The following is a 17,604-nucleotide window of genomic DNA, read 5'->3' on the forward strand; positions in this document are numbered from 1 at the left end:
AAGTCTCCTTTTACCATAGAAAGAGAATAAATTTAAAAATAATTTTTTTAAATCAACAGCGAGCTGTTCCCCTTTTCACCTCAACTAGGTCACCTGACAAACTCCAGTAAACCTAGAAAACAATATTTAAGAAGGTAACAGCAAAAATGGAATAAGTATTATTTATTAAATATTGGACACAAGGGGTGATTTTGCAATCAAGGAGCACTTGGCAATGTTTATAATATTTTTGGTTGTTACAGCTCAACAGGCAAGGCTAAGGAGAATGCTACTGCCATCTAGAGAGTGGGCTGCATCCAGAGGATACTATTTAATACAAGTGGTCTCCACAACAAACTGTCTAGCCCAACATACCAAACATTGAGAAACTGTCCAAGCTGCTTTAGTATTTTCATTATCCCTATTTAACATGTAAAAAATAAAGGCATATATTTTACATCCTGTCAAAAATGGTGATTTTAAACTTTACTAGTAATTTATTTTATCATGCATTATACCTGTTGTTGCCATTAGATTTTGGAAACCTAAATAGATTTTTTTAACTTCAGATGTACTCTACATTAATAATCAGATTAAAATTCAGCATAAAATTTAAATCTAGTTCTTTAAATAAAATATTTTTGTCAGAAGTATGTGAATGTGTAAGTGTAACTGGAAATACATAAAAAGACAGTCTGTCTCAAATAACTTATTAAAAAGACTTAAAAAGTTAGAAGTGTAAAGTCATGTAATTGGAGAGATGACATTCATTAATGTTTTCTTATAACTCTTTTGCCATTCAGCTTTTAATTAACCTTTCCGTAAGAAAATAGAAAGTCAAACCACTGTGAGAACAAATGCTCTAATCCTTTAACTGTTTATGAGAGGAGTTCCACAATAAAACCCCTATAGCATGATTGTCAACTGCCATACAATAACTCATTCATTCTCTTTTAGTTATAAGGCCTGCTTTCACTCATGACAGTGATGGGTGCCCAATTTTGACTTCTGTATCTATTGTCCTATTTAGCCATTCTATTCAGTGAGACTTAAGTGGCAGTGTATGCAGAATTTCTAGAACGCGTATTATATATAGCGGGCTCAGCTGAGAAGTTCATTTCAGCTCTGCCTTCCCTCCCTCCTTAGTGCAACTAAGGTATATTGAAGATGACAGAATAGAAAGTTAGGCATCTGATTCCTTAATGACTTCCTAGGTCTATAATACCAGTCGTAGACTTTCTGGCTCTGGACTTATTTTATCTTCTTTAAGCTATAACTTAAAGAAGATTATATGTTGTAACACTCAATATATTCAGTCCTGAACATTATTTCATGGTGATAGTTCATAAACAAACAAACAAACAAAAAGTAACATTTCCAATTAAAACTGGTCCCTGGCAATGAGCTTTTACCAATATTTTCAATAAAAGCAATTATGGTTAATACAAATAATCACCTTATAAAACACATTTAAAAAGGAGGGAAAGGATTAATGGTCTTTGGTAGAAAAGAAAATACAGAATGGAGTCAACATTACTTAGCAGAATGGAGTCAAGATTACTTAGCAGATCTGGTAAATATACAGTATCAATTACACCTAAGATTAAGTTACCCAGTGAAGTATAGGTACTAATAGTTACCCACTTCTGGGCTAAGTATTCTTTTTCATATATATCAACCACCTTCACTGGTAATAGAAGGCTAAAGTTAAGGCAAATTAAAAGGAATCACTTATATATATTAATGTTAACCTATTATTAAGTTGATCAGTCACTGATACATTTGTTCCAGAACAATCACAATGGTTTCCTATCTACTGACCATGCAACCTTTGCTAAATTACTTAGTCTCTCCAAAATAGTAACAATATTTACTATCTCAGGTCCATTGTGATGATTAAATGAGAGATAGGTAAAGTGGTCAACTAAAATGTGGGCATGTACTAAGAAGCCACAATGGTACCTGTCATTTTGTTCACTTTTTGAACATAAATATTCAGAATTTTTAAATATTACTTACCTGGATTTAATGCAAAATTATCTATTAAACTCTTCCAAGCAATAAAAGCAATTTTTTTAATTATGGGTGCTCCACTACGAAATCCCAGTTCTTCCAGCTGTAGTAGGGAATTAATAAAACTCCCACTTCGATGCAAAGTCTAAGAGGGAAAATCATTAAAAAGTTATTTACCTGCCTAAAACAATACGTAAAGCATTAATATCATTCACTGATCTGTTTCAATCAGTTTCAACCATGTAGTACCAAATTCTGTATGAACATTCAGAATTCAAGATCACAAATATAAAGCTCCACAAAGCAGGTAACATATAACACAAAGCATTTCTAAAATATCAGAGAAAATTAGGAAGGCAAATAACAATTTTACCAAAATCAATACCAAAAAGGGAATATTTATATGAAAAAGTAAAATCAGTATAAAAAAACTAAGAAATGTTAAACCCTGAAACTAATAAAAACTGTCTTTTCAAACACAGTAAAATAGGCAAGAAAAATGGTTAAGTGCAAAAATGGATGAAGGACAAGTAAACATGCATCCTGAGAGAAAATACAAAAAAAGACAAAATATTGCCCTGGCCAGCATAGCTCAGTTGATTGGGCATCGTCCCACAAACTAAAGGGTGGTCGATTAGATCCCAATCAGGGCACATGCCTCTACTGCAGGTTCATTCCCTGGCTTGGGCACCTATGAAAGGTAAACAATTGATGTATCTCTCCCTCCCTTTCCTAAAATCAATAAACATGTTCTTGAATGAGGATTTAAAAAAATAAAATAAAATGTTAACAGTCATAAGTGAATATAACTACATATAATCTGAATAGAATATGAACAATAACAGAAAAAAACCTGGCTTAGACAATCACAAGGAATTCACAAGAAAGCTCCTTGAGCTGATGAAATTAGTTCAACAATGTTTCAGAGCAGATCAACATCTGAAAATCAGTTGTATTTTTATATATCAGCAACAATCTGAAGAAGTTAGGAAAGAAAGCAATTCTATCTACAATGGCACTTAAAAAGAATTACTTAATAATAAACCTAATCAATTGGTGAAAGACTTGTACACTAAAAGCTACAAAAAGCATTGCTGAAAGAAATCTAAAAAGACTTAAGTAAGTAGAGAACAAAGTTGGAGCTCTGGCTGGTGTGGCTCAGTGGATTGAGCACTAACCTGTGAACCAAGAGGTTGTGGGTTTGATTCCCAGTCAGGGAACAGGCCTGGGTTGCAGGCCAGGTCCCCAGTTGGGGGTGTGTGAGGGGCAACAGATCATTGTTTCTCTCACACATCAACGCTTCTCTTCCTGTCTCTCTCCATTCCCCTCTTTCTATAAAATCTCTTAAAGTAAAAAAAAAAGTTGATTTCTAAACTTACTACAAAATTACAGTAACTAAAACATATGGTAGTGGGGGCTAGGGTAGCTCAGCTTGTTAGAACATTGTCCCAATACATCAAGGTTGCAGGTTTCATTCCTGGTCAGGGCACATTCAGGAAGCAACTAATGAATGAATAAGTAAGTGAAAGCATAAACAGAGAGAGGTCTGTGTGTGTCTCTGTCAATTCAATAAAAAAAGAAATATGGTAGTGGCACAAGAACAAATAAACCTTTCCATATCTTCCATATACTGTCAATTGGTTTTACAAGTGTGCCTAGACCCTTCAATAACAAAAAATCTATTCAACAAATTGTCTGAGAAAATTAAATATCCTCATGCAAAACTGAAGCTAGACTCTTGCTTTACATACACAAATAAATTCAAAATGGATCAAAGATCAAAACATACAAACTAAAACTATAAAGCTCCGAGAAGATAACATAGGGGGAAAATTAATGCACTGGATTTGGTAACAACTTCATGGATGTAACACAGAACGCAGAGATAACAGTTATCTATTATCTAATTTATATGCACTTAATCAAATTTAACTTTTATGCATTAAAGGATACTATCAAGAAAGTAAAGACAACCTTTACAGAAAGGGAAAAAATATTTGCGCCAATGATATCTGATGAAAATTAATATCTAGAATAAAGAACTACAACTTAACATAAACCAAACCGCCCAATTTAAAATAGGCAAAGGCTGGGCATGTAAAGTACAGCACAGGGGATACAGTCAATCATCTTGTAATAAGTGCCAGGTGGCAAGGGTAGGGGGGTGTTCCGACTATTTTGTAAGGAATATGGTTGCTAACAACTACATTGTATACCTGAAACACAAGATACTCAATGTAAAATAAACTGCAATTAATGAATAAAATTAAAAAAAAAACAAGCACAACTTTCACAGGAAATCCTAGATAAATTAAAAATTTAAGAATATGAATCAAAAAATAAAAACAGACAAAGGTTTTCCTGTCATCTGAGTTGTATGGAGTCAGCTCTTGGATCTGAGATCCAAAACCTTAAGGCTTTTTTACCAAGCAGCTGGGCTGCCATCACTATGCTACAAAATGAACATACTGAGCTACCACCATAAACACTATAGATATTACTTGGATTATCATGAGAAAAAGAGGAAGAAAAATTGAGAGGTTCATAAGTGTTCCAAGAGGTCAGACATACCTAGCCTGAAGGCTAAGGGCTACTATAAATAGCACCATGATAAGAAAATAAAAGACTATTAAGATGCATGAAAATAGCCCTGGCTGGCGTAGCTCAGTGGATTGAGCACTGGCTGCCAACCAAAGTGTCACAGGTTCGATTCCCAGTCAGGGTACATGCCTGGGTTGCAGGCCATGGCCCCCAGCAACGGCACATTAATGTCTCTCTCTCTCTTTCTCCCTCCCTTCCCTCTCTAAAAATAAATAAATAAAAATCGTAAAAAAAAACAAACAAACTCCAAAAAGCATTTAAAAAGAAATGCATGAAAATAGAAACACCAATGATGAAAAACACTCCGTAGAAAATAGTACCTGCCATCCTGCTGGATACAGAGGGACAGTCCTAAGCTTATTTTGAGTACTTTCAATAAAGAAGAAAAAGCAAGAAAATCCCTCTGTCTCAGGTTCACACCCATGGAGAAATAGAAATATTAAGTTATTGGAATAGGAAAGAGGACTGAAAAACATATAAAAGAGGTTGGTTATTAAATTCTGCTGTTGAAAATGGCTATATGTAAAAACCACCTAAATATAAGATTCCTGAGGACTTCTGGCCAAGATGGAGGCGTAGATAGACACACTGTGCCTCCTTGTACAACCAAGATAGGGGCAACAACAATTTTGAAACAGAATAACAAAAAGAAATGACAGAAAATTGAACTGTATGGAAGTTGGACAACCAAGGAGTTAAAATACACACATCCAACCAGACCAGGAGGGGCAGAGTTGGACAGCAGGGTGGAAAGGGGTCACAGCACAAACAGTGGTGGGACCAGGTGCATAAGGCATCCCAGGTGTGCAAGACCACAGCAGGTGGACCCTGGGTGCGGGTAGGCAACTGGCAGACCCAGCAAGGCAGCGATTGTGAAGCAAGGAACTGCAAGCAACCCAGGATCCCTGCGCCAAGAAAAAGAGCCTTGAGGCACTGACTGAAAACGCCTGTGGGGGTTGAGGTGCCAGGAGAGACTCCCAGCCTCACAGGAGTTTCGTTAGAGAGACCCACGGGGCCCTAGAAAGTACACAAACCCATCCACACGTGAATCAGCACCAGAAAGGCCCAATTTGCTTGTCGGGAGTGGCATAGGGGACTGAAATCTGCGAGAGAAGGGCACAAGCCCCATTGTCCCCTCTCTGACCTTGCCCCCACAAAAAGCATCACAACCCAGCCACTGGGTTGCCCCGCCCTGGTGAACTCCTAAGGCTCCACCCCTCATTCCTGACAGGAGCTACAAAACCAAAAAAAAAAAAAGGGGGGGGGGCACAAACAGAAGAACAGATCAAAGCTCCACAGCAAATATAACTAAGTGACCAAGAAATAGCCAACCTATCAGATGCACAGTTCAAAGCACTGGTGATCAGGATGCTCACAGAACTGGTTGAATTTGGTTGCAAACTAGATGAAAAAATGAAGGCTATGCTATGTGAAATGAAGGAAAATGCACAGGGAACCAAGAGTGATGGGAAGAAAACTGGGACTCAAATCAATGGAGTGGACCAGGGGAGAAAGAAACAACCAAACAGAAAAGAATGAAGAAACAAGAATTCAAACAAATGAGGAGATGCTTAGCAACCTCTAGGACATCTTTAAACGTTCCAACATCCGAATTATAGGGGTACCAGAAGGAAAAAAGGAAGAGCAACAAGTGGAAAAGTTATGTGAACAAATAATAAAGGAGAACTTCCTCATTCTGGCAAAGGAAATAGACTTCCAGGAAGTCCAGGAAGCTCAGAGAGTCCCAAAAAAGTTGGACTCAAGGAGGAACACACCAAGGCACATCATAACTACATTAGCCAAGGTAAAAATGAAGGAGAGAATCCTAGAAGCAGCAAGAGAAAGGAGACAGTTACCTACAAAGGAGTTCCCATCAGACTGTCAGCTGATTTCTCAAGAGACCTTGCAGGCAAGAAGGGGCTGGAAGGAAGTATTCCAAGTCAGGAAAGGCAAGGACCTACATCCAAGATTGCTTTATTCAGCAAAGCTTTCATTTAGAATGGAAGGGCAGATAAAGTGCTTCTCAGATAAGGTCAAGTTGAAGGAGTTCATCATCATCACCAAGCCCTTATTATATGAAATGTTAAAGGAACTTATCTAAGAAAAAGATAAAAGATATGTACAGTAAAATGACAGCAAACTCACAATTATTAACAACCACACCACAACAAAAACAAACTAAGCAATCAGCTAGAACAGGAACAGCTCGACAGAAATGGAGATCACATGGAGGGTTAGCAACAGGGCAGTGGAAGGAGAAGAGAGGGGGGAAAAGGTACGGAGAATAAGTAGCATAGATGGTAGGTAGAAAATAGACAGGGGGAGGGCAAGAATAGTATGGGAAATGTAGAAGCTAAAGAACTTATGACACATGGACATGAACTATAGGGGGGAATGTGGATGGGAGAGGGCATGCTGGGTAGAAGGGAATGAAAGGGGGGTAATGGGACAACAGTAATAGTATAATCAATAAAATATATTAAAAAAAAAGATTCCTTAAGTCAATGGATTTATGTTTCAGCAAGGCCCACATAATACATAAGTGAAAAATCACCCTTTGCTTGTCAATATGGAATGTGCAGAAAAATCCCTCATCCCTACTATATATAACTTAGGGTATTACTACCACAGGTACTAAGGTGAAATGTGGGCAATTGTCACAAGGAAGCAAAGTCATTTGGGGGAAATATGCCCCAAACAACAATCCTGAAAATGATGGATATGTAAATGCAATTACACTGACTTGACAGCTATTTCACACAAGAAACTCCTTATAATTATTGAAGACTACAAAGCAGTAAAAAAAACTACCATTATTATGATATTTCTGAATCCTACCCAAGTCTTATATGTCCACAATCATCAAGAGAACTATTTATCGTATTGAAAAAACAAACAAACAAACAAAAAAAACAACCCACAATAAAATAGTCCAATTAAAAAGAAAAAAGCTATTATCCAAAAGTGGGAAAATAACAAGTTTTAACAAGGATGTGGAGAAATTTGAACCCTTGTGTGTTACTGGTAGGAGTGCACAATGGTGTGGTCACTGAGGAGTTTGCAGGTTTCTCTAAAAGTTCAACATAGAGCTATAATGACCCAGCATCCACTCTTACGTACATATCCAAAACTACTGACAGCAAAGAATCCAACAGATATCTGTACACCAACATTCACAGCAGCATTATTCATAATCACCGAAGGGTGAAAACAAGCCAATATCCATGTACAAATAAATGCATAAACAAAATGAGGTACGTACACATAAAATATTTTTCTACCTTAAGAAGGAAATTTTAATGTGGTACATGGCTGGATCATTAAAAAAATTATGCTTAGTGAAATAATACACGGAAGGGCAAATATTATAGAATTGCACTTATATCAAGTATCTAGAATTAGCAAATCCATACAGACATAAAGTACAAGTTACCAGGGGACATAAGGAAAGGAACAGGAGAATAACTGCTTAATTTAGTAGAGTCTTTGTTGGGGAAAATGAAAAGTTCTAGGTGTAAATAGTGGTGTAATATTCATACAACTTATGAATGTATTTAATGCCACTGAACTGTACACTTAGGATGGTTGTAAGTATTGTATTTACTATAATAAAGAAAAATATATACCCTCCTATCATGGAAACCTGGCTTACAGATAGAACATATAGTCAATTCCCTTTATTCAAGATAGTTATGTTTTAGTAAGTCATCTCGAACACTGTATTAAGAGAATATTGAGCCATCACTCTTAGGAAAAATGCAGTTAGGTTCCTGAGAGCCTCTGGTCACCTTTGTTTCAACCAAACAATACACAACCTTGTTTTATGTTTATTTTTTAAAAGACAACTTACTTAATACATAGTCATGCAATGCGTAACAAGGATCCGTTCCAACAAATACACCAGGCAATTTTGTCATTGTTTGAACATTATAGAGTGCATGCACACAAACCTAGATGGTACAGCCGACTATACACCTAGGCTATGTGGTACAGTCAAATTTCTTGACTAGAGACCTGTACACAGTGTGCTCCTGCATAAAACATGAGGTTAAATCAAGCACAAGAAAAACTGATGAGATCAAGAGATGAGGTAAGCCCAAGATGTATGAGGCTGCTGCCAGGGTAACCCGGCATACTATTTTATAGCAAACTTTTTTTTAGTAAGTAGAAAGAATACATCCCAAAATAATGGTTAGTATAATACTTAAACCAGTAACTGTCATTTATTATTAGTATCAAGTATTATGTACCATACGTAATTTATGTGATATACTTTTAGGTGACTGGTAACTCAGGTCTGTGGACACCAATATTACCGCAACCACATGATGTCATTAGGCAACAGGAATTCTCAGCTCCATTACAACCTTATGGGACCACCATCGTATATGCAATCCCCTGCTAATCTTAACATTGTTAATGCAGTACACAACCATACATCACTATTTCACTAACACTGAATTTCTGGCCAGGAGCACTGTAACTGATGCCTAAATAAAGCTTATCTAACACCCTTATTTTCTCCATTAGGCACAGCAGTCTTCCTATACTTAGGAACCATAGACAGACCTTCAACACAAAAGGTGTAACCATCACTCTTTGGTGGGTGGCTCAGTAGGTTGGAATATTGTCCTATACACTGAAAGGTCTTGGGTTGGATTCCCAATCAAGGCACATATCTAGGTTGCAGGTTCAATCCCTAGTCAAGGCACAAGCCAAGAGGTAACCGATCACAGGGTTGTTTCTCTCTCTCCTCCCTCACCCTCCCTCTTTCTAAAATCAATAAGCATGTCTTCAGGTGAGGACCAAAAAATGCAATCATCAAGAAAAAGCACAAAAGGTGAAAAATGTGGTGACTAAATGGATCATGAAAAGGACATTTAAATGGTACAGAGAGCTTAGACAAAAAGGCAAAGCATAACCTTCCTTATTCAAGGTCAGCTGGGAACAAATGCACTGCGGAACTCAAATTTGTTTGCCACTCTGAAGGTCTGTTATACACACAGGTAATAACTTTAGGAAATTATACAGCCCAAGTACTAGTACTGTGTTTACAAACAAATTTTGGTGAACAGATATCATATTGGTATATGAGGATTGACTATACTATGTAAATAAAGTTAAGAAATGAAAAGTGTTTAGCATGTAAAACTGAACTGTTCTTTAAATATGGACTTACCTTCCCAAGAAGTCTAACAAACAAAGGCCATAATTTTAAAACATAAGTCTCATTTTTACTCATAAATAGCTTTTGGAGTTCTGAAAGTAACTTCTGCAAACAAAAGAAAAAATATTTACCAAAATGATTCTTGGAAAGTAAAAAATATGCACTATCAAATCAGTTGATTGTCTTAGCTAAATAATTTTACCCAATGTTTTATCAGGAAAACTTTCATACCTATAGCAAAGCGAGAGTTTTATAATAAATATCCAAATATAAATAACCGCTAACATTTTACTATGCTTGTCTTATCACAATCTGGCCATTCTTGCATCCATTAATCCAGCTTAATTTTTTTCTACCAATATTCTTTCCCCTAACAACTTCAGCATGCATACAATTAATTCAAGTTCAAACGACAATGTTTTAACTTCTCACTCTGATAACTTTAAAAATACATTTAATAGCTTCATGGATAATGGACATCTGAGAAAATTTTAGTTCAAATACATCAAGAATTTTATATATACTCTTAAAAATAACAACTTATTAGAATAAAAAAATTGCAAGATAAGTGATACTTTATCAGACTCCAAACATTACCATGAAGTAACTTAAAAATGAACAGATGAAACCCCAGAATTTAGACTGGAAGGACCCCTCACTGTCCGGATTACTGCGTATATCTCAGTTTCCCCCACTCCTACTCACCCGTCTTTAGAGTCTACTTTCAACACAGGCAGAAGGATCCCTTTAAAACCCAAGTAAGTCAGTACATACAGCATTCTTAGACTCAAAACCTTCAAATATGGTTTTCAGTAGAACCCAGAGTCTTATAATGACCCCCGAGGTCCTATGTGATTTGGCCGTTTCTCTAATATCATCTCCTACTTCTCATTCTTAGTGATCTCCGCTATCATACTGCCCAGTGTTCACTGAATACAACCATCAGAGCAGGGCCTTTTGCTCTCATGGTTCCTCCCAAGAGCTAACTCTTGCATCACCTTCAAATCACTATTCAAATATCCCATTATTTCTCTTCCCTGATCACCTCACCCTTCCTCTTCAATAACACCCTCCATCCCTGCTATTCTCCATAATGTTCTTTACTTAGTTTACTATATACTTTATTATCTCTAGTACTAGAAAAATAAGCTCCCCAAGTCCTTTTGTTCACTGGTATATTCAGTGCCTAAAACACTCAACATATAATAGGTGCTCAATAAATATTTGTTACAAGAAAAACGATTAAAAAACCTAAAGTCAGAGGCAAATAACTGCTTTAGGGAGTTATACATAGTAGATGCACTTATGCGTATAGAACTTTTATCTATTGGGATTATGCTAAAACCACCCAAACAGCACTGAATTAGTTAATACACTCCCTTTTCCCAAAATGCAGTCCCTTCCAATCACCATTCACTGAGGATGGAGTACAATGACTGGATCACAGTAATACTGAATAGACAGCTGCCCTCATTGTAATGCAGGATCAGTTTGTCTACAACTAACTTCAGCAGTTCTGTTTTAATTCAAAGAGGAATTTCTTAGATCATAGTACAATTATATCAATATGAGCCCTAAGCTTGGTGCAGACCCTTACAATACACTATTCAAAAAAATCCTTACATAAAGTAATACTTACAGTAGTCATTAGCTGCTCTGTGATAGATGCTATTTCTTGTTGTTTCTGAAGCAACAAGGGCATTCCCATCTCTAAAGCAGTCGCTCCCCGCAAATGTACCTTTTGGGCTGAATGAACAACTAAAGGTATGACCAGTTTTGCCCACCTAACTGACTCTTCTCCCATTTGAACTGGGGCTTGTTCCATTAGCCTATAATGGAGAAATCAACAAATAATTTAGTTTGACCTCAACTTTTACATCTAAACTGACAGGAAAATAAGTGGCATACAGAAATACGCATAGTATAGTCCATTTGTTTTAGAATATGTACTTATATGTATATACACAAAAAATCTAATATTTACATGCTAATTTTTAGATTTCAGTATTATTTTTTCTAGAGTCTATTGGTTTTTTAATTTAAATTATTTTATTGTTGTTCAATTACAGTTTGTATTTTCTCCCCACCCCCTCCAAACCCACCTCCCTCCCTTGCTTCCACCCTGCCCCTTGGTTTTGCCCATGTGCCCTTTATAGTAGCTCCTGAAAATCCTTCTCCCCACTGCATTTTTAAAATAAGAACATATTTTGCCTTATTTTGAAAAATTTTAAATACTAATTATTTTTATATAATTAAATTTAACTTTCTTATAAGACAGCCAAAGAACTGCGATATAATGTGAGCACCCATCAGGGCACCAGAACATTAAGCAGTTAGAGCAAATAGCTCACCTATGGAAGAAAACGTTAAAACAGAGATAAGATAAAGCTTATCAACAGAGTCTGTGCTGATAACATGTTCATTACAAAGGGCAGGGATGGGCAGAAGTAGAGGATTTTCTGGTTCTCCCACCTCCTGCTAGGCACTGTTAACAACATCCCAAATACCCCCTATACCTCACTTGGAAGTGTACATTACTTTTTAAACTTGCAAAAGCTTTAACAGAAATAATTTTTAAGCCCAGAATTATGTTAGCAGCAGCAGCAGCCTAACCAAGGCTATATTTTTAAGACCATCTCAGTAAAAAAAAGAAACCTACTAACTTTTAGGCACATCTACTTCCTTCTTCTTCTGGTTACCTTTTTTCTTGATACTTTTAGTCTGTCTACAAGTCATTTCCTTCTTTCAATGTCTAACCCAAAGTCAAGTCCCAAAAGTTAATTCCTTAAAAGTAAATTCTAAATTCCTAGAAACGATTCTTCCAATTTGCAGTGCATCCAAATTCATACCTTATGATGACATTTAATGCTTCATAATCAACAACAGCAGAATGTATCTCTCCTCTATTAAATACTACTTCTAATGAATCAATTATACTGGATACCTAAAAGATAAAACAGAACAAATACAAATCAAATAAGCCTGCATTTTTTAAATGGCATGTAGTTAAGAAAACACAGAAAAACTATACTCACTACTTTGCCAACAACTTCAGTGGGAAATGTCTGCTTGGATATCACCCAAAGAGCCCTTGTACATACATTTTTGTCTGAACTCTTAACAATATCATTCAATTTTGAAAGCAGTTCTTGAATATTTTTCTCTGAAAAACAAGCAGCTTTAGTTATGTGGAATAGTTTCCATCCTTTAAAATGTCAAATACAAAAAGAGAAAAATATGTTCTTCACTGTCAAAATAAATTAAATGCGTATCTAAAGAAAAGGACCGGAGAACCAATGCTGACATCAAATTTCTCTTCCCGAAACACAAAAATAGGTAAGATGGGAGGGTATATTTAGAGAAAACAGTAGACTCTAAATCAGATTATTTTGTGCAATTAAAATAACTTTATAGGTTTCACTAGTAGGTTTGGACATACAAGATAAATTCTGAAAAGATGTTATGAACTCTACATCTATGCTCCAAAAGGAACAACTCCTACTTTAGATTGCTAACTTTCTACACAGTGTGGGCCAAAATTAGGTTTATAGTTATGAGTATGCAAAACAGTTTATTCTTCTATTATTATTACTTCATTATTTTTCTTACAAACAACTCTTAAACCACTATGTAAAAACATTTCAATTCAGCATATTCCTGTGTATATGCTTTTAGAAAATAAATGACTGTCTAAATTACTAACTTCCACCCTGGCTGAGCATTAGGCCTGCGAACCGAAAGGCTGCTGGTTTGATTCCTGGCCAGAGCACATATCTGGGTTGTAAGCCAGGCCCTGGTTGGGGACATGCAAGAGGCAACCAATGGATGTTTCTCTCACACATCAATGTTTCTCTCCCTCTCTTTCTCCCTCCCTTCCCCTCCCTCTAAAACTAAATTTTAAAAATTTTTTACGATTTTTTAAAAATTATTCATTTCCAAAGCAAAACAAGTGTTTTACAAAGGAGAAAGTTCAGTTTTCATAGCAATTATTATTAATAGGCTTATTTTCTTTTAGAGCAAATTCTACCATTATCAGAGGGCTATATTTAAGACACTTTCCAATGACAATCTAAACATTCCTTTCTCAAAAGCAAATACTAAACTGTAAGTTATATATCTAACAGGTAACAGTACTTTTAACAATATCAAAAGTATATACTTATAAACTTCAAAATATTAAGTCATAATATATTTAACTACCTGATAATCCTGAGGTAATTTTGGTATTATACAAGCAAAATCCCAAGGCTTGTAGAGCAGCACAACTGAGCTCTGAGTTTTGACTAGAAATGTGAGTCTATAGAAACAAAACAAAACAAAACAAAACAAAACCAAAATCACCACATTTGTTACAAATGAGTACAACTGTGAATCAATGTCTAGAGAGCAAAATCTGATTGAAAAGCAAAATTACATTTTAATGTAATCAATCAAATCTTTGAAAGTAAATGGAATAAAATCAGCAGGCCATGTATACATACAGCATGGCCAAGAGGGAAACAAGAAAAAAGATCAACTAAGTAAAGAACATTTTTCTTAAAAGATAAAGAACATCTCCACACAGGTGAAAGCAAAGAAAAATCCAAGAAATGGAAAATGCTAAAGACACTACACAGGAAATAAATAGGAGCAAAGGCCTTCTTTCTACAAAGGGAAAGCAAAAGACTCAAACACAAAGCTGAAATCCTACCATTAAAGTGGAGTGACACATAGGGTGGGGGCGGGAGGGGGAGTGTTGAAATGTAGCGTTTACAGCAAGGAGATTTAAACATCTCAATCTTTAAAAAAAATCCCTACTTTAAAGTCAGAATTTGAATCCATGTTCATCTGGAATCCAAAAACCAACCCATATTATGGGCTAGGACACAAGGGATATTAAAGAATCTATTCAGACAACTACAAATACACAAAGTCTTATACACCTAGAACTTCGAAAACTACCTCTACACCTCCTGGGTAATAGCTAGCATGTGTCTGTAATAAACTTTTATATTACATCTTGCCTGAAAGGGTTTCTTAAAAGTGTTATGTCTAATCTTCAAGAACCCTGTGGGTTCATGAAAACAATACTAGCCGAATTCTAAATAGCACATTTCACCTAGTATGATTCCTGTTCTGAAGAAATTCAAATATCCTTTTAGTGCTCAGTAATTCAGCACAAACCTCTTTATTTTCCTATCAGTAATCACTCATGTACTTCTAAATAAAGTTGTAAGGGAGCCAGAAGTTATATGCAGATTTTTGACTGCAAAGGGGAGGGGGTTGGTGCCTCTAACCCCTATGTTGTTTGAGTCAATAGTTTTAATTATTCATCAGGTGTTTTAGTTATAAAATTTACAAACATTGCCATTTCACTCAAAATTCAGTTCCTGACCCCATACGCTGTCAAGTACCAAATACATGAAAACGCATGTTTTCATAGAAGCTACACTGTCTCCTGCTGCTTAACAACAGGGGTATGTTCTGTGAAGTGCATTATCATACACACCGTTAGGCAACTTTGTCATTGTGCGAACATCATAGACACTTACACAAACCTAGATGATATGGCCTACTACATGCCTAGGCTATAAGCCTGTACAGTATGTTACTATATGAAACATGAGATTAAATCAAGCACAAAAGAAAATGATGCAATCAAGAGACTAAGTACAAGATGTATGAGGCTGCTGCCAGGATAACACACCATACTGTTTTATACCAAACCTTTATTAAGCAGAAATATTACACCCTAAAATAATGATAAAAAGTATAGTAAATACATGTACCAGTAATATAGTCATTTATTATCAATATATACTGTACATAATTGTACGCACTATACTTTTATACAACAGGCAGCATGGATTTGTTTACAACACGAGAAGAACGTGTTCAGCTGTAACATCATAAGGTCTACAATGTCACCAGGTAATAGAAAGCAGTAAGAATTCTTCTGCTCCATTATAATCTTATGGGACCACTATTGTATGTTCTTTTGGTACAAGTTGTTTACCAAAATATCATTATGCAGAGCATGATTATACTGCTGGAATGTGGTTCATGACAATGAAGAAAAATGTGGTAATTAACCTCAACATTTAGCCAGAAATCATGCACAATGAATATCTTGATAGAACACTTCTATTTAAAAGCATAAAACAGGATCATAAAAATAAGAACTCAAAGGAGATTGAGTTCCACCTCTTAATTCTAAAGACAAGAAAACTGAAAGTTAAGTGTTAGGAAGGTCACAAAGCCACAGTGTAGTCAAATGAGGACAAGAACATAGGTCCTCAGTTTGTGCTTAAATTATACCACTTTCCAATAATCAAGCAATAAAGATAATCTTAGTAACCATGTCTAATCAGTCTAGAGCAGCAGAAACTAAGCATGTGAGAAGATTAAAAAAACTAGACCAAAAGCAAAATGACAGTATCATTTACTTAGGAGTACATTCCTACAAAGCAGTTAAGAAAGATAAAATAATCTCTGATGACTGCTTTTAAATCAAGAGAAAGGGGTTTTGGATTCAAATGCCCTTGGGCAGCTTCAGCCAAATTAAACCAATCTCTTCTGCAAAGTGGGGATTAAAGAGTAACCTCACCCAGGACCTGGAGTTAAATTAAGTGAGAGAAAACTGTAAAGTAATTGAGTACTTCATACACTGTAAATCTCAAATAGTACTATAATCTGCTTTGTTTTATTTAATTCAGAGTTTTTGTGAGTAAACTGGAAAAGCTTTTCTCCCACAAATAAAAAACTATTTAATAAACAACAGAGACACACACACCTTTAAAACTTCATACAGCCGAGGAAGTTTGTTCTCAATTTCTACAATGACTTCTTTTCCATCTTCTCCAGTAATACGACTTAAAAGCAGAAGTAATACAAGTTTATGCAAATAGCAGGCACAAAAACACACCCTAAAATATCTGTATAATCTTTTCAAAATTTATGTTAGAATTCTAGCAAATTCACTTGCCCTAGAGCTTAAACTACTTAAGTACAGAATGCAATATACAACTGAAGCAAAAAAGAGAAAAAAAATCCTAATTACTTTTGCAGCGACATCATACAAGTTTGGACAGAGAAACCTACCCCCACTTACAAACTTACTGAATCTTTATCCTTCTGTGCCAGTTGTTATCGTCTCCACGCAATTTCCCAGTCACTACAGAAAACCCAATGTTTTGCAGGGGGGAGAATATTATGAGCACTTGCAATTAAAATAAAACTCGGGTTACTGCTCTCGACTTAAAAACCTATTCTGGGTTGCCACACTGTCGACTTAACACATAAGCGACTTACACTGAAAACCACTCCTCCAGCCTGCCCACTTCCAACCCAATTTTTTTTAATTCTTCGATTGCAAGACGCCGGAGCGGGCTTCCTCATTCCGAATGCACACCTTAGGCAACGCAGCAGCTGAGAACGCCGCCTACCACACACCCTCCCACCCTCGGCGTCCGCCCGCGACCCCCAGCGTCCTCACCGCTGCCAAATTTTTAGAATACACAAACTCGTTTCGCGGGCCCCCGCAACTACGTTCTCCCCAAGAACCACCAGAACACCCAGCCCCACTCCCCAAAGGCCTCACCTTGTCAGAGTAAGGTAAGCGTCGGTCTGCTCTCCATAGGAGGCGGAGTGGTCTTCCAAAGTCTCCAAGAGCGGCGCGAGGGGGCTCTCATCCGGGGCCGTCATTTTGGCCACCCTGAAGCACGGATCAGAAAAGGAGAAAACTCAGCGACCGATAGAAACAGCCCCGCGCCGGCCCAGCGTGATTTCGGGCCCCAGACCCACGCGCTCACCCTGGGCCTCACAGTCCCACCGACCACGTCCACACCCCTGGCCCCGGGCACACT

At 36.6% G+C, this 17,604-nt stretch overlaps 1 protein-coding gene across 5 annotated transcripts in view; it reads right to left on the reverse strand.

Moving 5' to 3' along the window:
• Positions 1–17,604, reverse strand: part of RIF1 (replication timing regulatory factor 1) — a 66,112-nt gene that overhangs the window by 48,027 nt on the left and 481 nt on the right. For all 5 annotated transcript variants that reach the window (XM_045831900.1, XM_045831901.1, XM_045831903.1 and 2 more), the window contains exons 2-9: positions 17,340–17,453; positions 16,533–16,611; positions 13,961–14,057; positions 12,796–12,923; positions 12,610–12,704; positions 11,400–11,589; positions 9,773–9,865; positions 1,999–2,137 (exon numbers count right to left, since the gene is read on the reverse strand). In XM_045831900.1, the coding sequence (XP_045687856.1) occupies positions 1,999–2,137; positions 9,773–9,865; positions 11,400–11,589; positions 12,610–12,704; positions 12,796–12,923; positions 13,961–14,057; positions 16,533–16,611; positions 17,340–17,443 (925 nt within the window). In that variant the 5' untranslated portion in view covers positions 17,444–17,453. The remainder of the gene's footprint in view (positions 1–1,998; positions 2,138–9,772; positions 9,866–11,399; positions 11,590–12,609; positions 12,705–12,795; positions 12,924–13,960; positions 14,058–16,532; positions 16,612–17,339; positions 17,454–17,604) is intronic.

Source organism: Phyllostomus hastatus, unplaced genomic scaffold (assembly GCF_019186645.2).
Source record: "Phyllostomus hastatus isolate PE091 unplaced genomic scaffold, TTU_PhHast_1.1 phas_contig_1, whole genome shotgun sequence".
Lineage (NCBI taxonomy): Eukaryota > Metazoa > Chordata > Mammalia > Chiroptera > Phyllostomidae > Phyllostomus > Phyllostomus hastatus.